Source organism: Cygnus atratus, chromosome 4 (assembly GCF_013377495.2).
Source record: "Cygnus atratus isolate AKBS03 ecotype Queensland, Australia chromosome 4, CAtr_DNAZoo_HiC_assembly, whole genome shotgun sequence".
In the NCBI taxonomy this organism is placed as follows: domain Eukaryota; kingdom Metazoa; phylum Chordata; class Aves; order Anseriformes; family Anatidae; genus Cygnus; species Cygnus atratus.
The window spans coordinates 50,459,689-50,480,833 of record NC_066365.1 but is presented as its reverse complement, the minus strand read 5'-3'; the positions used below and the strand labels follow the sequence as shown (position 1 = coordinate 50,480,833).

Here is a 21,145-nt window from a genome sequence, read left to right as displayed (position 1 = left end):
TAGGACCAGAGGGAATGGCCTCCAGTTGCGCCAGGGGAGGTTTAGGTTGGAAATGAGGAGACATTTCTTCTCAGAAAGAGTAGTCAGGGATTGGGACGGGTTGCCCCGGGAGGTGGTGGAGTCACCGTCCCTGGGGGTGTTCAAGGAAAGGTTGGGCGTGGTGCTTATGGGACATGGTCTAGTGGGTGACATTGGTGGTAGGGGGATGGTTGGACCAGATGGTCTTGGAGGTCTTTTCCAACCTTAATGATTCTATGATCATTATTCCCACTACAATTCCCACTATTGCAACTACATTTAAAACTGGTCGTACTTCTTTCTTGGCCGTAAACCTTAACTATTTTTGTCAGTATTAGCACATTGCCTTCAGTCTTGTTAAACACAAATCAGAAATGTATCAGTTAAGCATAAATGTAATGTAATTGCCAAGTTAGGTCTACGCTATGCTCTATCTGTATTCCCTCTGTCCCCTCTCAGGCACAAATTTTCATGAAAATGTCAACAAGAAGATATTTAAAGCATACCAGCTTTTTTCAGTATGTGTGTAAATGCAGCATTTCAAACTTCCCACATGTCTGAAAATTGTTCACTTTTCAATTATTTTGCATTCTGAAGAAGACTTGCCTCTTTTTCCTGCTAACAAAAAAGTGCCTAGGGAAAACTGTTTTCAGAATCTCCTGAGCGCAATGAAATATTTTCCCTTACAGAGCTGGCTCGTTAATAAAGGCGTGTCAGGAGAGTTCTCAGTAAATTTTAGAAACTTTTTGGAATGGTTTAACAGACGATTGCTTCATATGGGTGGAGTCATAAAAGGCTTCACTTGATGATAGTCAAGTGCATGAAACTGGTGTCATCTGTAAACAAATATAAATCACGGATCTTCTTGACAACAGAAAATCTTTTCCCAGTGTTCTGAGTCACCTCAGTCTCATCACAGCATTTTAAGTACGCTGAGCTCAGCGGGTTTCTAAAGAGCAATTATTTCCAAGTGATGGATAAACATGAAATACTGGTAACTATCTCCACTACAAAAATGAACTTACATTTGTTAATGAACAGTACATGCAGATATGCAAAAAAATCAAGGAGCAAAAGACCTTAAATCTGTGGAAGGTACTCGGATACCGTGATGATGAACCGAGGGTGAACAGTCAGATGTTACTTGGGGTGTCTGCAGTGATATGAAAGATTTATTACAATGCTCAACTGTGATGACAATCTGTGAAAAGGGTCATCAGCCTAAATTAATTATACAAATTATAAGGATTGAACCATGTATTTATTCATACATTTTCTAGCCACATAGCATGCCATGAATTCTAGTCTCATTAGAAATCTGTTTGTGCAGTATCCTAGACTTGCTCTTCTTCCAGATCTGGAGCATAAAAGCATGTTTAAACATGGTTGTGGTCAAATTGCTAACATCTTCTTTCCTGTGCAGATTAAAAAAAAAAAAAAAAAAAAAAAAAGTCTGTTAATTAATGCCAAAGATATATACTTTGTATTTGATGATACCCAAGATAAATGTATTTCAATAGCAGAACTCAAATGGGATTTTACCTGCCCTTCGGACAGGCTTATAACTTAGTAAGAAGACCAGCATATTGAATGCAGTTCCTTTTTCACACAGGGTAGCATCAGTAGTAAATACAGCATGTCATCTGCCTTTAAAAAGATTTGTAAAGGCTTTTAAAATGTATTTTGCCCACAGGTGTTGTTGAAAAGTTTAGTGCTTTTCACAGTTTCTAAAACACAGTTATTGAAGATGTGTTCAAAAGCCCTGACTGTATTTCTGTATTTCCAGCTAACCTAAGTCTAACCCAATGCACTAAATATGTTTTCACACTACTGACATGGCCAGATACGCTCAGAGACATCTTTCATAAATAATTAAAGTTACAATGTAGGTTCTTTCAGTAGAATTTTGAAACTAATTCTGAAAAGGATGTACACTTATTCCACTGTGAATGCAATGTTTGTGCACGCTAGCTATTGTAATGACAAATGATTCTTTCTATTTTGCCAAACTTTAGATAAACACTGCCTAACAAGAACATGTGTGGGCCTGTTGAACACCTCCTTTGAAAAGTCTGGCAGGCAACAATCTTCCTCAGGAGACTAAACAAAGCTGCTTGAAAAGCCATCTAGTTTTCCATATTGAAGTTAAATATTTGCTACAAATGTTAACTTCCCGCTGTGCACCTGTCCATCTTCATGTATTCTTCCCTCTGAGGGATCTTTTGTTATTTCAGGTGACAACTGAAATAAAGGTTTCAAAGTCAGAATCTAACAATTTCACCAGATACAGAAGCAGCAACACAGCAAATTACAGCTGTAAAAAATACAGAGTTGTCCATGCTAGAGAGCTAAAAGGGCATCAAAGCAGGGCTCCTGATGGCCTTTTTCTCAGGAACCACTTGCCAGCTGCATGCTGAATTATTTGTGTGACGTGGGAGCTTTGCCCAGGCATCTTTTCCTTTGGAGGAATTGCTCTTCATTTCTTCTCACCATGTGAGTGAAGAACCTGCCCTGAGTCAGAAAAGAGAAGCACGCACACAGATAGAGACCATTGTCCTTAAGCTTTGCTGTTATCCATTTCAATATTACAGATCCCTGATCGTGTTATCTGTGCACTGAGGGGCTTTCAGAGTCCCTGAGACTCTGCAGAAATGCTGCTTTCCCCTTCCCTCTCTCCGCACAAAAAAAGAAGACAGCGTAGACAAAAACTGCAGCTGCTCAGAAGAAAAAAAAAAAAGAAAGAAAAAAAAGTCTGCAACAGGTCTAATTCACTTGCAGAGGAATTTCTCTTGCCCCTCTGACAGTGGAAAGATTTCATTTTTGTGGCATTAGTATCAATTAAAGATATTTCTGTAACAAACAGACGGGTCTCTGCTTGGGTGTGGTCTCATATCTGGCCAGCACAAGCTTGGAATTTGTAGAGTGAGCTGCTTATGAAAGCCCATTATTGGCCTGATATTTAATGGGAGGCTTCTGGTCCAAGCTTTCTTTCCCCTGAGCTCCCAAAATGTGACAAGGGCACCCTCTGCATGAGAGTGAATGAGAAAACAAGATTATGGTCCTTGCTCTTCAAGTCCAGACTATGGTGCCTATTAACCAGTGACTCCCTTTGTTCATCTCAATTGCCTTTATGCTTTGGAAAAATAGCAGATGATTCAGCAGTATTCAAACTTTTTTTTTTCTCACTTTCCTCCCCACTACCCACACATCTTTGCAGCGTGTATCTTGTCAGGAGAAATAACTGCGAGTGCTGCTGGCAGCAAAGCAATGGTATCAGCAGGGGACAGAAACTTGGGGTAGGGAACCGTGGGGACAGACAGACCACAAAAGGGACTGGGGAAAGACAGGAGGAAGACTGAAGCAGAGGACAGGCAGGATGTTGGCAGCCCCCAGAGCACTCCTGGAGCTGTGGCATTACATCCCATTGTGATGACTGATGCCCTGTGATGACACAATCACAACAAACAGCTGCAGTTTGACTCAGCACCCCCAGGAGCCCAGGGCTCTCTCTGGTCCCAGTTCTTCTCTGTGCTGTCTGCCTCATTCCTCCAGCACAGCCCTTCTTCAGGCCTCACTCACTTTGTTCCCCTCCTGTCCCCAGCCATCAGCCCCATCCTGATCCCCGTAGCTGCAGGACACATAGGACCAAACTGCTCCTACTCTCTTACAAAAGCATGATTTATGCAGGTGGCCAACATCTGGTCTGAGGATAGTTAAAGAATAAGGAAGCTACACTGTATGATCATTGTATAAATACTCTGAGTTAAAATAAACTTCTCAATATAAGACTGCTTTTACACCCACCAACCATTGAACTGTCAGCAGTGTCACCAGAAGTGTCACAGGGTCACCAAATGTCCTTATTATTAAAAACTTTATTGCTTTTCTTGCCGTTTGGAGGACTGCAAGTTCTGTTAATAAAATTAACTGTGCTGATAGAACATATCTGGATTTCATTAAGGCACTTGGTACCAAGTGATACAGAGAATGAACTGTATTTACAAACTTGTTTACAGAGCAATCTCCAATTAATTGGAGAGCAACTAATGGTTATTCATGTAGCATCAATGAGCAGAGTGATACCTAGCAGAGTCCCAAAGGCCTTGAGACTTACTTGTTTTATGGGCCAAAACTGTTTTAATACTTTTATACTTTTGACAATCAGGCATACCTGTAGTAGTTTTCTTCTGATAAAAAGTTTGCTTTGCCAGCAAATAATGAAAGCTGATTTCCCTGATAGTAACTTTATTAACTGCCTTATTAACTTTAGAAACTGCTTTATTAAAATATCCCAGCCGAGAAGTACTTTGATTTAGTTAAACACCAGGTGATACTTGTTCAGGTGAAACTATTACATGAATAGTATTTATGGATTAAAGGCCTGGATTCTGGAAGAGTCTGACTGTGACGGCGGATAACTACCTCAGCACAACTCTCAAACAAGGGTGTGCAGAAAGAGGTAAGAATTTTTAACTGGGGAGCGCTGCATAAAGCAATAAAGCGACCCCATCCTGCTCTCCGCACGCCAACCTGCTGCACTTACGCCTAGCAGCCCACACCCCCAAATTTTCGGGGCGCTAGGGCGAGGCCCTCCCCGCAGCGAGCAGCACGCCCCCACCCCCTCACCCCGACCGCCGCACCCCAACTGAGGGCGAAGCGATGCTCGGGCGGGCGGGCGGCGGCGGCGCTCTCCGCCTGAGCGCCCTGACGTCACGCGGCGGGGCGGCCCGGAGGGAGGCGACAAGATGGCGGCGGCGGCGGCCGGACGCGAGCCCTCCGCCCTCTCCGCCGCCGCCCGCCGGCGCCGCTGAGGAGGAGGTGGCAGCGCCCGCCCCGCTCCGCCCTCCTCCCCTCCCTTAGCCGCGGGCCGCCCGGCCATGTAGACGGGGCGGAGGAGCCCCCTCCCCTCAGCCGCCATGGAGGACGCGGTCCCGGGCGTGAACGCGGACGCGGAGGTGCGGAAGCTGCAGGAGCTGGTGAAGAAGCTGGAGAAGCAGAACGAGCAGCTCCGCAGCCGCCACGCCGCCCTGCCCGCCGGCCCCGCCAGCCCCAAGCGGCCCCTGGCCGGCAGCGGGGCCTCACCGGGGTCCCCCCTCCTCGCCGCCGCCGCCTCCTCCCTGCCGGCCGACGGCCGCTGCCTCAGCCCCAGCCCCGGCCCCAGGGCCGCGGGGCGGCGGCCGCCCCCCGAGGAGCCCGGCGGGGAAGGCGACGGCCTGCTGGACGACGCGGCGCTGCTGCGGCCCGACGAGCTGGAGCGCCTGGCCGGCTGCGAGGAGGACGAGACCGGCTGGTGAGGAAGGCGGCTCCGGGGGGCCCCGGCTCCAGGCGGTGATCTGGGGGCTTTGTGCGGGGAGGCAGCCTCGCCCTGCGGGGCTTGGCGAAGGGCTCGTGGCTCTGAGGGTTCGGGGGCCGCCCATGGCGGTACTCCTCCTCCCCGAGGCCCCGCAGCTTTTGTTTGTTGGGCCGCGGTGGGGTTATGCCGAGAGCCGGCTCCGGTCGGGCCGCCGAGGCGGTGGGATGGGGTGGCACAGGTTGGGAAGGCGGGGAGGTGTTGGGGGACCTGTGGAAGGATTTTTGGGGTGGCGCAGGGTGAGCCACGGTGCTGTGCTACTTCCTGAAACGCATCAGGCAGGTTGAAAGCTGGGATTTCTTCTCGCTATAAAGGCAGCAAACGTGACGTGCTCCTTCATCTCAGAAATGCGTTGGCTTGCACGGTTTCACTTATTGCTAGCTTTATAACACCACAGTTTACTTTAGGCCATCCCTCTTTTTTTTTTTTTTTAAGTGGACTGCTTACCCTGCTGCTCCAGCAGAAACACCAGCGGGTGTCACCTTCTCTTTGTGACAGTTTGATGAGCTTCTACTGTGAATCAAGAAGGTTTCCTTTCTCTTAACGTCATGCTGTTCTCCAGCTGTCTTTCTGAAGTTTCCCATGACACTAGTTGAGGAGCAACATAAGAGCTCTGGGAGAAGCAGTGGGGAGGAGCATGGTATCAACGGGGAAATGCAGGGCAAATGTGTACTGCGAGGAAAAGAGTAACAAAAGCAGTCCGACTGGGCTCAGAGATGGTTATAAAGTTCAGCTGCAAAGGTCTTTTTCTAGAACTGACACCCTTACAAACAGACTTTTGTTAAAAAAAGAAAATCAGAGTAATTAACGCTATTAAAAACACTTAAATGATTTCATGCGTGGGCAATGTTTCGTTGCTCAGGGAGAATACAGTGTGTATATTTCCTCAGATAAGTTATTAAGCTATTAGCCTGACATCCAGCCTGATCCACTAGAGAAGTATGAGAGCATAAATTTATTCTGATCCAACACAAGCCTACTAAAATAAAACAAGGCATCATCTTCCAGATGACGAGTCCGTGCAGAACAGCTACTCTTATTTCCCAAGTTATGCCTTGTAATCTACTGGTTTATAGCACGTTAGGGAAATAAAATATTCTGAATTTGTATTGTAAGTTTGGAGCGGGATGGAAAAATTTGTGAGTGTCATGTTTTCTAGTGACAATAGCTGTTATTGTTTTTATTCTAATCCTAAATCGTAGGAACCATAATACGTCTCTTCAGTGAAAGTTAATGTCACAACAGCATACGGTGACAGTGATGACATAAATGCAGCGTGGTTTTGTTTACGCAGCTCTGGGCGCTCGTGGGCAGGCGGCAGAGTTCACTCAGCACCGCACTTGCTGGTGTCAGGTGTTTGGCACTTATGCTGCCTGTTATTGTGGCTTCAGTTGCGTTTCTATGCAAATTCCAGTCCTCAAAAGACAACAGAACTGAAGTGCAGTTTGCTGCAAGTCTTTGCTCCTTTCCTAATATTATAGTGACTATAACACTAAATTTCTGTCTCAGATGTAGGACAGTGACTGAGAGATAAAAGAACTTGAAATGAGTAGTTTTAAACATTTACTTGTTGTAGCACATGTCAAGAAATATCAATATGTAATTAAAAAAACCTTTGTGCTTTCATGCTGTAATTTACTATGCACTTAATGATAGATGTGGTTTGGTTAGATTGAAAAGTTGGCAGGTGGATTTTTTTTTTTCCAAATTATTTTTTTTAAGTGGAAATCAAACTCCTGCAATTTCTGAAGACCATTTAATTCAACTGTTGAGGCACTAAGTAGTCTTAAGACATTTTTTTCTTATGAAGGTAGGATGACTTTATCTTCACAGAGCCATAGAATGGCTTGGGTTGGAAGGGACCTCAAAGATCTTCTAGTTCCACCCCCCTCTGCCATAGGCAGGAACGCCAATTTAAAAAAAAAAATCAAACCAGATCTTTGTGCATTTGGTAAACAGAGGTTATTGCTCTAAATGAAGCTGGAAATCTTGAGAGCGCTAGTGGATCAGCCAAAAAGAAACAACTCTGAAAATAGAAGGGATGATGTAAGTGGATTTCTCTTAAACTTTTGTAAAGATCCTACTCTTAAGGCCTTGCTTACGCAAGGCCACTCAACAAGTAGTTGAATCAACTGTGAAAAGAGTGAATGTACTCAACTAAAATTAATCCTTGTGTGAACTCTTCGTGATTCAAGTGGATTTGGATCGCTCCTGCTTATCCCAAAATCCCATTTGAACTGTAGGATTATACCTCTGTAGAGGTACAATCCACTTACCAATTGAGGAAACCTCAGATGGAAACAAACTAAATTTAAATCACAGCTCGAGCATTAAAAGTGGTTCATCTGTTGATTCGTCTGCACAGAGAAGCCTAGATTTGTCTTGGCTGCTGACTTCAGGAGGATGTTGCTGTGGGAGATAATAGATGAAGAAGGGTGCTGGTTCTCTCAGCTTTGTGTAATGTGGGCATTTTTTCAGTCTGTATTCACAGACCTCGTCATGAAGTGGTCTGCGGCCTCATTGTGGCAGAAGAAATACCTTTCTTCACTGCTAAAACTGTATTATTTTACATTTAATGCTCACACTAGATTAGTGCTTCCGAATCCTAGTTAAGGGGCTCAGACTTTATTCCTAATATGGTCCTGACGTTGCAAATAGCCCCATGCACACATGCCCAGTGTACTGAACTTTACCTAGTCCTGCTGAGAGTTTGTTTTAGGCTTACTAATGACTTTATCAAGAAGTTAACGCTAATTTTGGCGATGCATTTGTATAAGTGTGCCTGTTTAGCTGTTCTTGAGCCAGTCTGGATTGATTTTTTTTTTTTTTTTTTTTTTCAGATTTCAGTGTGATCAGGTCTTTCTGTAAACCGATTAAAAAGACAGGAGGGCAGGAAGGGGGACCGGAGTGGAGAAGGGCCGGAGTGGAGAGGCAGGAGGCAGTACACAGCTGCCTGGCGTGCTGGCGCGACAAGGTTGGGCGTGAGCATGTAGCGCACCGGAGATGACTCGCTAACAGTACGCAGGGTGGCCTGCTGTGCTGCTGCTTAAAAGTGAGCTGTCTCCAGTTTATTGCAGGATAAGTGTGCACACGTGGACAATTACCGTAGCGTAGTTAACGTACGGTGGATCCACGCTGTAACTGGCTTTGCGGTAACTTGTTGCACGGTCACTTTCAGAGAAACTTTCTTTTAAAAGGGAGAGAAAAACCTGTGGTGATTTTTTTTTTTCCCAAACTTGTATGCAGCATGTGTACAGCAGAGTGTAGAGGTTGCTGTCTATCTGCTTTACACGTGCTGCCCAGCAAACTTCGGAGCAGTTGCATCCTCTTTAAATGATGCTGCTATAAAAGGCAGCCTGTGCTGACCGGTGTTTTCATGTCACGTTTCACTTCAGTTTCAAGCCTCCCTGGTAGGGCAGGAGTAGCCCATGGCTGGCTGACTTCATTTCTAGACAGAAGGCATTTGCTGGATGTTTAAAGTTAAATTACTGGAATTAGTTGTTCACGTTAATATTTCAAATTAATATTTTCAGTGTTTTTGAAGGCCTTATATTGGTTGGGTAGCCTGTTTAAAATGGAAAGCAAATACTCTTACTACTCCATGTGCTGTCGTTCAGCAGCTATTTCTGTAAAAGTGATACCTATTTTTAATAGTTTACACTTCTGTTCTAGTCATCCGTTCCAATTAGCTGGCTATGGTGCTGTTCTGAGAGAGGATAAAAATACAATTCTCATCTGTAATGATTCGCAGTGATCGTCTTTCATCTCATTGCTTAATGTTCAGTGAGCACTGGCTTTGCATTTTGGGACTGTAAAGTATGCCATGGTAAACTAGCAAAATGTTGGGTGTTTTGGGCTAGAGCTGCACCTGGGTGACATCCCGCTGCTGGAATTGCATTGCAGAATTTCCTGTTGGGCTGCTAAAACTGCTCTGTGTCAATGTGGCGTGGGCCTCTTGGAAACCGAACAGGTTCGGATCAATTCCAGCGTGGTGATTTAAGTAAAAGAGAAAGCAATGCTTTTCATTTTCTGGCAGACTAAGTATGAATCTGATTTGAAGTCTGTGGTGTTTTTTAACCAAATTCAGATAAAGGCTCCTCAAACTAGGAGACAACGTGACAAGAAGCATGTGAGATGAGTAAGGATTACAGAAATTATCAGCTAATTAAATGTAACAACTGGTAACATCAAAGACTAATGTCCTTGAGATATCCATTTTGTTGTGAAATAGATGTTTGGGGACTGCTGAAAGAATCCCAGGGAATAATTTTTTTCCATTTCTGACTCTGTGTGATATTTATGGCTTTTAAATATGGTTGATATTTATATATCATGAAAGCTTTGGTACAGATTTCCTTTATTGTCTTAAAAATATTGCTAAAATGTACCTCATAATCATGTCTTGTTTAGGCATGGTCCACATTTCTGCCTTCTTATAGGTGTTGGTAGAGCTCTTGAGCCTAGTAATTAAACAGGCTTATTTTGGAACATGTTTAACAGGACACGAAACTTCTCAACTTCTTTCCCTGTAAGTAACAATACCATATTAGAGTATGCGTGCTCCAACAAATTCCTTGTGAAAACCTTCCCAAAGTCTGTACAGAGTTTGTGTGACAGTTCCAGGAAAGCTGCATCATGGTGTTACAGGAGTCTTCCAAGCTCTTGAAGGCCTCTTGTCCCATTTTTTTTTTTTTTTTTTTTTTTTTTTACAATATCTCTCTCAGACAGTAACATGTTCCTTTGAGATGAGGAAATGAGCAAGGGCTATAATTTCCAGAAACTAACCGGTCTTTAATTGTTGTGGTAGTTTTGCTCCCAGGTGCACTTTGCAAGCCCTGAAACTTTCCACTTCTACTTGAAAATAACACCATGTAGTTAGAAGTGCAATTATAATAGGAGGATTTAATGAGACTTGTCCGATTAGAAAGTCCAGATTCTTTAACTCTCTACTGGTATAAAGGCTGTCAAAGCATTTTTGTAGTATTCATCTCCTTGTTTTTGAGAGACAGCTGGTACTTGACAGGGGTGCAGGAGGAGGCAAAAGGAAGTCTGTGGGCCAAGTATGTTCAGGGATGCTAAATAGTGTTTTTTCTTTAAAACCAGAGGGTCTCTTCAGTTTTTCACCTGTAGCTGTTTATTCAAAATTCACCTTAAAATTTATCTCAAAGTGCTCCAAAAAGTATCTCCAAGAATTTTAGATTCATCTAAAAGTTTAGGTTGATGATGTTTTGTCCAAAACTGGATTTCCAAGGCTGTCCTATATTCCTGTCTGTTGCTTTATTTACTTGTAGTAGCTTTACCTCGTGTTTTTTCCCCTCTCTTCTAGGGGAGTGTCTTACTGATCTGTCCTTAGATATCCATTTTTCCTTTGGGTCTTCTCTTCAAGTTGCTCTCTTCATCCCACTTTTGTCTGTGATGTGTTTTGTCCACTGATGTTTCCTTGTCTCTATCATGTGTGATTGTTTTTGCTTAAAGCTAATGTGACCAAAATAAACAAGCTTTGACTCCAGGTCCTTCAGCTTGCCATCTTCCATCTAATCTGATCTGCTATTTCACATTTATCTGTGCGTTTTTCTTCTGCACTCGAGCAGCAGAAGGGTTTTGGTTCAGAAAGACTCCTCCCTTCTTCCTGGTTAGAAGCTTGGCTTCTGGCTCCGTGCCTGTGGCAACGAGCTGCTTGTATTGTAACGCAGTGCGATGGAAGGTGCTCATCAGGTGAGGTAATGATTATGGAACTAATCCGTTCCTGTCTCGGTGTCCTGTCCTCTTTCTTCAGAGCTTCTTCCAGCTCAGCTGTGTCCCAGTGCAGCGTGCTGTGGCTTGCCATGTTAGGCTGGCATTATCATATGAGCGTGTAGTGACAGTTGTCTTTCTGCAAAAGCTTTTCCCTTTTTGTGCCGTGTCTTCCTAGGATTAATCTGTAGAGTCCCTGACTACTTAAAATTTCAGATTGGTGCCGCTGTGACATAGCAACTAGTGTTACAGCTGAAGGAAGGAAATGGTACAGTGTGCAGCGCAGTCGCAGTGCCTGGGCTTCTTAGTACCCTTTCAAATCAGGTGAAAGCCCCTGAGCTTCTTTCTGTGTACTGTTTTCTTTTACTTGATCTTGTGGCACTAAACTCTGGTTGTGTCCCTACTCTCTTGTGGATCACAGTGCAATTTTTCTGGTGTGCTAACATTTGAAATATGGGTGGTAACCGTAAGCTGTCAGCTTCCTCAATCGTTTTCCATTTCCTGTTTTTAGAAGGTGATTTTGTGGTGTTTAAAGGTGTATGAAGCCATTGGTGATCTTCAGCCTTAGAGTTGCCGTGCTGCCAATCAGCAGTCACGGTGCTGTTGAACACGTGAACAGGTACAAATGGGAACAAGTCTTTTCTGGGAAGCTCTTCAGCTAGAGGGGGCCTGCAGCCTTTGAGTCAAGCAGTAGTTTGACACAGACGATTGCTTAGCTTTATGAGGGAATTTCTACATGCTTATTTTAATTCTGCAGTATCCTTTCTGCTATTGGGAACAGAGAGTGGAAGTGTGACTCCAGTCCTTCGCCTTGCCATTGATCTTAATTTTCTTGATTAAAATTAGGCAAAGCGAGAAGAACTGTGTCAGTTTAAAAACTTAAGATTGGCTGTTCTTTCTCAGATGCAGAATAACGATCGCTGCTTTGTAATAATGAGAATTGATAATTGCACAATGTAAAAGAAACTGTCTTGAAAGAGTCATTGTGTTACTGCATTGATGCACATGTGCTTATCATGCGATAGTGGAGTAGCATGAAATATTCTCAAGTTCTGCCTTTCTTGATCTGTAGGGTGAAACAAAAACGTTCAAAGGCAAAGTGGCTGGAAAGAGGTGGGAGAGTCTGCAGTATGTGTTTGGTCTGAAGGGGAGTGGGAAAGTAGGAGCTGTGTGAGCCTGAATTGTTTCAGTAGATAAACTATTTGTGAAACAAATGCAACAGCTGCAAATTGCAGAAAATAATGTGGTGGAGCTTAAAAGATCAGGTGCCATTTTGATCAGTCTTGTAGGTTCATTCAGGATAACTGTTGTGTGCATCTTTAAAAAGGGGACATGTATTTTAATTTCTTGCCCATTGCACTGGGTATTACTGTAAACACTTCAAACGTGCATGGAACTTCTCAAACACAGCACGGCATGCCAGCTATCCAGGGAGCTGGGAGTCCTCTCCGCACAGCACACGAGTTGGCTTTGTTGCCTTTGATGCTTCTCTGTACCGTGTAACCCTGTCTTAGGACAGACAAGAGTGCAGGAAAGACAGTAAAAGTACATTCAAAGTGTTAGAGAGCTAGTAAGTGTTAAACGTTGTCATTAACTCCATGTAGATAACTGCATAAAGTACAGCAATTTGTGTTGTGTAATTGTTGCCATAGAACTGTGAAAATCAAGAAGTTCCTGTCCTTTCCAGGGATATTCGATGATATAAATATGTGATGGATTCTTAGCTTTTCTTAGGGGCAGTGCTTACAAGGATCTCTACAAAATCAGTGGTACCCTCTGCCCAGTGTCATGCTGGGCATTAAGCTGCATGGGCAGCATTTGTTTTGTTTTTTGTTTGCATTGTTACAAGCTGCTTTGGTTTTGTGTGAAAACTTGGTAAGTAGTCATAATCCTCCGTTCTGCATTTGCAGACGTAGCCTTTTAGTTGTGGCGTTTGGGGGAAGAATGGATTAGAGTATGCTCTGGACAAAGTGATCCTTGTTTTGGGTAAGATGTTCCTGGTGATTTTTAAATATGCTTTTTGGGAAGCTCTTGTAAGAAGCAACCTTAATAGCAGTAATTAAAAATAAAATTCTTTCAAGCTGTTTATAAAAACAAACCAAGAACTACGGAAGAAGGGTCAGTTAATAATCTCTTAATAGACCAGTGGAGAATAATGTCTGTGCTGCTGTCATTGGCATAAAGGGAACAGGAAGTTGTGTGTAGAAGCATACTGGCTAGGCTGTCAAATGCTCCTAAGCCATGGTGTGAAGCATACAACCATATTCACTTGGGATACGAAGTCTGTCATTGGATACTCCTAGAAGAAACACTCATTTAACCATTTCTGCACATGCAAAAGCTCTAGGTAGAGCTGCAGATCTTGCAGATCACTGTTGTCTTTTGCTGAAGCAAATATCCAAGTTCGCTTTTAGTCCAAAGATAAGGCTTAAATATCCCCCTTGTGAGTGATTGGATTTGACTTTGCCTTTAAATTGTTTGTTGAGGGAGGGTGAGTTTTCAGCTACATGTTTAGAGGCTTTCAAATGGAATATTTATTTCTTCCATCGTGGAATGCTGAAGTTAAAATAGATGAATGGGGCTGCTGATGGGCAAAGGCCTCAGCATGTCCTCCAGAACAATATGGTCTCATTGTTTCCCTGTACTCTCCTGCATGCATTATCTGTTGTTCCTTGTTTTTAATGCTTGACTGTCCACCCCTTAGGACAAAGATAGTCTCTTTGTTCTGTGTTCAAATGAAAATTAAAGGATCAGGTGCTATGGTACAAGTTATAAGTAGAAAGAAAATGCATATCATTCGAGGATACTGAAATAGGAGATGTGTCCTGTGTACTTCAGCACTGTTGCTTGGCTATTAAGGTGCTTATCACTTGCCAACATCTTTGCATTTAGGAAAACTACAGTTGCATGCTGGGTAGTGCTTCATTTCCTTCTTTAAGGTGAATATTACTTAAATCAATAAGATCAATCCTCAGTTGTGTGTTTATGCGACGGAGTGAAATTGTCCATATACCCGTGTTTGAAAAGGAAAGATGTTTGTTTCTGGCATATCAATCAGTTTTTCACAGAGTAGCAATGTAGGCATCAGCTCTTGACAGAAGTCTTTGGATAGCCATGTGTTATTAGTATTACCGTGTATCCAAAATCATTAATTTTAAACTAAAGCTTGTGCTTTCATTATATTTTGGGATTGTACTGTAGGTAGAGTACAAGAATGGAAATAGCGTACTATGCAGTATTTTCTTACGTGCCCTTTTTAATGCCCATTTGATCTTCATAATTTTTATTTCTTCTTTTCAGGCTATATACATCCCCAAAGAAGAGACTGACTCCAGTGCAAAAATCTGTTAGTCCGTTAGTTTGGTGCAGGCAGGTGTTGGATTACCCAAGTCCTGACATTGAAAGTGCTAAAAAGTCACTGATCCACAGGCTGGAACAGACGATGTCAGGTGAGTTCCTTCATACTAACACCACTGGGTTGTGCATATTTGTTCTGAAGAGAGTTTAGAGGGATAAGAATCAGCCAATAATAGCTGTGAGAGGAAAGGATGAGATGCAGCAGTTACTTCTGTCTAAAGTTGTCGTGGTCTGCAAACAGTAATCCATTCTCCTAATTTTCTGCACTGACTAAAATGAAAGGAAGCATTAGCCAGGAGTCAGGATTGCAGAGTTACTTCACCTGCGTAGTAAAAATGTGTTTCTTTCTGAAAACTTTTGGCCAATGTCCTTACCTTGGAGATCTTGCTTTAAAGTAGAAGGCTGTATTAAACTAGCATAATTGTTGTGTAATGTCAGCACGTTACCACAGAGATTAGTTTTTTGCTAGATGAGCTGCTTTATTCCATCTAAGAAAATGAAGGCTGAATTTCTTGAATACTTTGGGGGAGGTAATATTGATTCATTTTCTTCCCATCCCAAGTAATCTAAGATGATGTCACCATTAGATTAAGAAGTTCAGAGTTTGATTCTTTCTTGACACAGCATAGTTGGTTATATTTGAATCTGGGAAAGGACTGAGTGCCTGGCCCTTGAGGAAGAAAGCATACTATCTTCATCCTTTCATTCTCAGCTTTTCTGATGTCAAATTAGCAGCAAAATGCTGAAGGTCTGATTAGGATTTTCTGTTCATCTGATTTCTTTGTTAATTTTCTTGATAACTTACCAGCAATACTTTTCCCAGTGAATGTTCTACATTTGTTTTAACCTCTCAGTCTTTTCCAAAAATTGCTTTATTTTAGCTTTTGTTTGAACTTATCTTTACTGGAGGGAAAAAAAAGTTATGCTGAGATATTCCTTTCTCTCTTACTATGAATGTCTATTCTTGCCCCATATGTCCATCTTCTTTTTGGTGCTATGTGACAACATTTTTTCTTTAATTGTTATCTGCAGGAATTAACAGAATGATTGGACTTGAGCTAAGAATATCTGAAAACTTAGTTCCACAAGTGTTCCCAACCACCCTTCATACATAAACTTTGCTGAGTTTGACTGTAACTTTTTTCCCCTCTTTGGATTCTTCTCTGGAGCAATTCAGTCTTTATTCTGATTTGTACAAAGATTGTTCTTAATAAAACTTGAAAACATTGCTGGTAGATAACATGAAAATCCAGTTCTCATTTTTATAAAACTGGTGAGTAAAATGGTGAAAGTGCCTTCAGTATGAGTCACCTTTTTTCTTTCCGTATTTCTCGTGCTTTGTGTAAGCAGCCTTGACAAATGTCTATTAGAAGTTTTCCTGAACAGTTAACAGACTTCCTACAGGTATAGACTGAAATTCTAAACAATGGAAAGTGCCCAGGTCACAGGGATTTATGAAAAATTATGCAAATTTGGGAGCCTGAAGAATTTATGGTATGACTTAACTAAGTATTTAGGTTATATAGTTATTTACGTTATATAGTAGTTAGGTTAAACATGAATAATTTTGTCCTTTCTTCAGAGGTGAGTAGAAATATTCCAGAAGTACCACAAATTCTGTGACCTCTAGAATATCTTTAAAAGTTCAGTCACGGTAGAAGCAGAGTGGCAGGACACTACCATATGAAATGAACAGACTTAAAAGTTTGATCATTCAAACTGAGTCTAGGCAACTTCACCTCTTTTTTTTTTCCATATCCCTGAGAATCTGCTTCTGGCAGGGACACTTGCAAGAATACAGCAGATAGCCTATAGTACTAATTAGGGGAAAATATTACTGGTAGAAGAGACAGGCCGTAATACTGCTCGTTGGAGAAGATTGCATGGAAAAGTGAACTTGTAACAGAAAAAATTGTTCTTCAGAACAACCAGACCACTTGCAGCAGTAGGGTAGCAGGAAGCTCCACTGGAAAAGACAAATAGTGCCTCTTGTGTGATTCTACACCAGGATTTCCAGAATATTCTGGGCTTTGTATTTTACATCGCGTTTGTCCCTTGTGGACCCCTGTCACTTAACTGAAACAGTAGCTAGTAATAGGTTAAGAAATTTCAGTTCCAGTTTCCATTGATAATGCTTTTCGTACTACTGTTACTTTCTCTCCTGAATCCTTGTAGATGTTTCTTTTGCCTTGATGATTTTAGCTTTGTCAGCTCCTATTATATCTTTCTAATGTAATCTTTTTGCTGTTTCTCAGTCTCAAATGTGCTCTTGTATTCCAGCTTTTCTTCTTTGTTCGTATAATCTTTTTCCATTGTGTGGTGATAAAGAAGGGAAGAGGGGCTTTCAGCTCCATGATTCTGTGAGCAGTTACTGAGAACTCATGATGCACAATGCCTTTTTGCTCCTGAGTTCAAGTTTACAGTTGCAGAGAGTCCTGTGACTGGTGTTGGAAGAGTGTCCAGACTAGAGTGAACCTTAAGGCATATTCTGGTGCAAAGACTTCTCGTAGCCATGCCTCAAGTCCCTGGTCAAAAGTGCAGGAGTACATTTTATGTTGGCTGGAAACCAGCATTTCCACCACATGGTGATCTAAAATGGTGTTGGGTTTTACAAGTAAAGCACATGAAGAAAGCAACTGTACGAGCACAGAAATACTACACCCAGGAGGAAGAACTTTTGGAAGAGATGCCACAAGACACAGTTGTATAGAACTAGAAAAGAGTAACTTTGGCCATGTTGCAGTTTTTCCCGAGACAACAGTAATTTTTTTATTTAAATATTTGAAATTGAATGCATGATCACTACAGCCTGTAGAACTGTGCGTGTGTGTGTGTAGAAACTTAAATGTTTTCTCTGCTGAGTGTTTTTTTTTTTTTTTTTTAGTTAAGCACCGAGCTTGTTCAAAACCAACTATTATTTACCTAACCTTGGTCTCAGTGATGGAATTCCCTAATGATTGTTTTGAATTACCACAGTGACTACTAGAATAAATTTGTCACTTAATCAGAACAAACACATTTCAGATCTCTATCATTTGGAAAAGTTGGTCTTGATTCATAAAGTAGGTCTTCTGAACTACCTAAGCATCAGTTTTCTGCACACAAATTTTTCTATTCCTCTCTTCCAGAGCAAAAGAGAGATTCAAGACCAATTTAACCAGCTGTTGACTAAAATAAACTAGGTGCTGCGTGCCGTTTGTGAATGTTATGAAAGAAAATATACATTAATGTAAAAACGCTGATCATATGGTGTTTTGAAGGCTAATGTGTAATCTTTTCTAACATAATGTTTCATTTAATATAAAATCACTTTCACGTTAAAATTGATCTTACTAATGTTGTCTGACAATCTTAAGCAAGACCATATTTTGAGCTGTAAAACTACTGCCTTCCTATATTAGAGAAATCCCTGTTGGAATTCTGTACCAGAAAAATGGTTTGGATAGAGCTCTTTTTTTTTTTTTTTTTTTTCTGGGGAAAAACACAGTGCTGAGGGAGGTAGAAGTTCGTACTTGCCTAGGATGAAATATGCTGTACCACAAAAATTTCATCGTGTACCAGGGAGTACTTTTCTATATGTAACGGAAGAATGCTTTCTGTCATCTGAAGAAATCTGCATGTGATAAATATTTTGTCGTTATGGATATGTATAAAGAGCCTGTTTTAAAGGTTAAGCAGTAATTCAGTTGTTTCCAAATTTGTTTAACGTTTTGAAATACTTGTCTGTTTAGTAAATACAAAATAAAGAACTGTTGTGCATATTTATATTTTAGGGTTTTTTAAACCATCCTTTTCAGCAAGAGATGAGAAATTATTCTTCATGGTGTGAGAACAAAGATTCAGTTGGAATAGGTACTTTGGGGTTCCTACATGAATGCTAAAAGCACTTGCCATCAAAGGAGTTCTCATCAGAGTCAAACAGAATACAGCCTGCTTGTAATTACCTGCCCTTTTAATTGAGCTTTGTAATAAAACCAGGTTTCCCTTCTGATATTCTCAAAATAAACTGGAGGTACCTTAAGAATGCTGGCTAAAATTCATTGGATTCCGTAATTCATGAAATTAGCACATATCCTGTAAGACTTAGAATGAAAGATCTAAAAAGTAGAATATAAAACTTCCATCTGTTTTTTTTGCACTCTAAAAATAATACTAATATTTACTGGTTTAAATACCAGAGAGGCTCTTTACAGAAGGTGCAGTTTAAGGAATCTGCTGTAAAATCCACTTCAATTTCTGCTCTTTCTGCTTCTGCTGCCTTCTGCTATCCACGGCTTGTATTGAACAGCTGAGCAGGTGGTGACCATGCACAGAGTGGAGCGGGAGGAGATGCTGAAGCAGGCTTTGCCTCTGAAGGCAGTGTTTCATGCAACTGTAGTCTATTTGGCTTTTTATAATGTCCAAATAAATAAAGATCTTACACCAAATAAAAATTTTTAATAAACAAATAAATGTCAAGATGTCTGACATAGCAGAATGGAATACAGTTGTTTTAAATATGCTGCTATCAGTAGCCTAGTTGTTACTGCACTAGTTGAAACCCTTTTTCAGTTACAGAAATGTCACACTTTTCTTTGGAAGGGCTCAATTTCTGATTTTTTTTTTTCCCCTAGAACCTGCCTGAGTGTATTGCCACACATCTGCGAGGCCTCTTGTCATTTTATAGTATATATGCATAGTTTCAAAATTCTTATGAAGTTTAGGTTCTATCAGCTAGGTGAGCTACAACTTAATCTAATCTAGATTTATACATCATAAAGTTTTGATCTCTAGCTTTCAGTTCAGTATTTTGCAATGTACTTGCTTCTTTGTTCAAGTACAATTCAGTTATCAGCTTGGCATAAAATTCTTTCAACACTGAAGAAACTGACTTTACCAAAACTGACCAAATTTCCTTTGGTTCCCACTTCCCCTACTGAAGTTCCATTTTCTGTCATGTTAAAATAAAAACTAGATTTCTGAGCAAAACACTCATTTAAGTAGCTGTACAAATCATACACTGTACCCTGGCAACTATGGAAACGGAGATCATAATGGATTTTTTTTTACAAGTAGTTAAAATTCATCTGAAAACACTTTAGCACTGGTATTTAAGATCAGTAGCAGAGGAAAGTATTCCATTTTGGCTCTTATGTTGCATGTAGGGTTTATGTCCATGGATAGAAAAATCCCAAAGCATTAGAACTGGATAGAAGGGAATAATCCTACAGTCTGTTTGAAAGAGCCATTAAGTACTCTATTTTGATAAGAGATTTTTGATGTTTATCACACCTGATGCAAAACTGTAGAAGATGTGATTATGACTTCTGCCTCAATAAATGTCATGTCAAGGTAGCCAACTTTTTGGCATACTTTTAAGAACTTCATTTGGCTGAAGTGTTAAATAGTCGATAAAAACAACCAAAATAAAAAATGAATCTTATAAGAAGCGTTAGTGTGGATTGTTGTGTTTGAAGCAGTGGCCATTTGGTCTAACCTGGTAAAGACCTGGCAACACAGAGATGCGTGATCCTCCTGTACTTGAAAAATACTTTCTGAACTGAACAAGTGATACTCTCCTGATTGATTCCTTTAGTTACATTCTTCAATAAACTGAAGAATAGTAGACAAGAATAACCACTGTGTGGCTTGTATTGTCCTGGTGACTTTCAGAGAAACCTTTTTAAGTGGTAGATTCAAACAGCACTTACAGATCTTACTGCAACACAAATTTGACCATGTTTTCTGCTTTAGAGTGCCCAGCAGGTTCATGGTATCCAGAGATACAGACGCATTTGCTATGCTTAACCTTTTTTTTAATCCTTTTGGTACGTGCTTTGGGGAAGTTCATAGGTGGTATTGCTGGTTCTGTGGTGCCAGTCTTGGGGTTACTGTTGAAATACTGTGTGGTCTGGACAGGTCTCTGAATTCTGGAGAACTAGACATGAACTAACTGCATTCCCATATAGTTTATGTACAACTTAATTGTTCTTTCACCCTAAAAGACCACTGCAGGAGATACTCTTTGAAGTACTCTTTGAAGCTGGCTGGTTTAGTTTTGGCTATATATATTAATACTCTCCCACAGATTAGCTACAGTTCTTGGACAAAGGCTGGGAAGAAACCTAGGGAGAATGAGAACAAGGTTGTTTGGGTTGATTGATACTTAAAAACAGTAAAAATCAAAGGTAACTGCCTCAGAAGTTTCATTTTGTTATTTGGCTTTATATGTGGAAATCGTATTTGGATGGCTGCAGTGATGCAGTAGGCTCCTTAGCAGTAGCCAAGAGCAGTCTTTCTCTGTCAGTATTTTTATAAGCTAAGGACTTTTTTTTCTTCAGTGGGCACTTGCTGTTCTTGTAGCATCATTTTTTTCATTTTCCAAGGTAGACTGGTACACAGGCTTGCATCGAATATTCATTCAGACTGTAATCAAGGCAGCTGTGTTTTGTATACTCTCCCATCCAGGGATGCCTCTTTTCTTTATCACTAAATACAAAGTGGATGTTTTTTGTAGCCCTTGATACTTGATGGTGTGCGGTGGTTTGCATGTAATTGCGTAGGCTGTACACTAAGATAGCTTAGCTTAGTCTTTTGAGTCACTTCCCTCTTCCTTCCCTAGGCTGAGCATGTTGAACAGAAGAGAGCAGGTGTAGCAATTCTAGATTTGATTTCTACTAGGAAAGCATTTGAAAAGACAATTAAATA

General features: G+C 41.2%; 1 protein-coding gene across 2 annotated transcripts in view; it reads left to right on the top strand.

The window, feature by feature from the left end:
• The first annotated feature begins 4,768 nt into the window (after window positions 1-4,768).
• The window catches only part of SLAIN2 (SLAIN motif family member 2), a 35,996-nt gene continuing 19,619 nt past the window's right edge, over window positions 4,769-21,145 (top strand). The window contains exons 1-2 of one of the 2 annotated variants that reach the window (XM_035550735.2): window positions 4,769-5,308; window positions 14,402-14,550. In XM_035550735.2, coding sequence (XP_035406628.1) covers window positions 4,935-5,308; window positions 14,402-14,550 — 523 coding nt within the window. In that variant the 5' untranslated portion in view covers window positions 4,769-4,934. The remainder of the gene's footprint in view (window positions 5,309-14,401; window positions 14,551-21,145) is intronic. The other variant, XM_035550724.2, reaches the window with a different exon arrangement.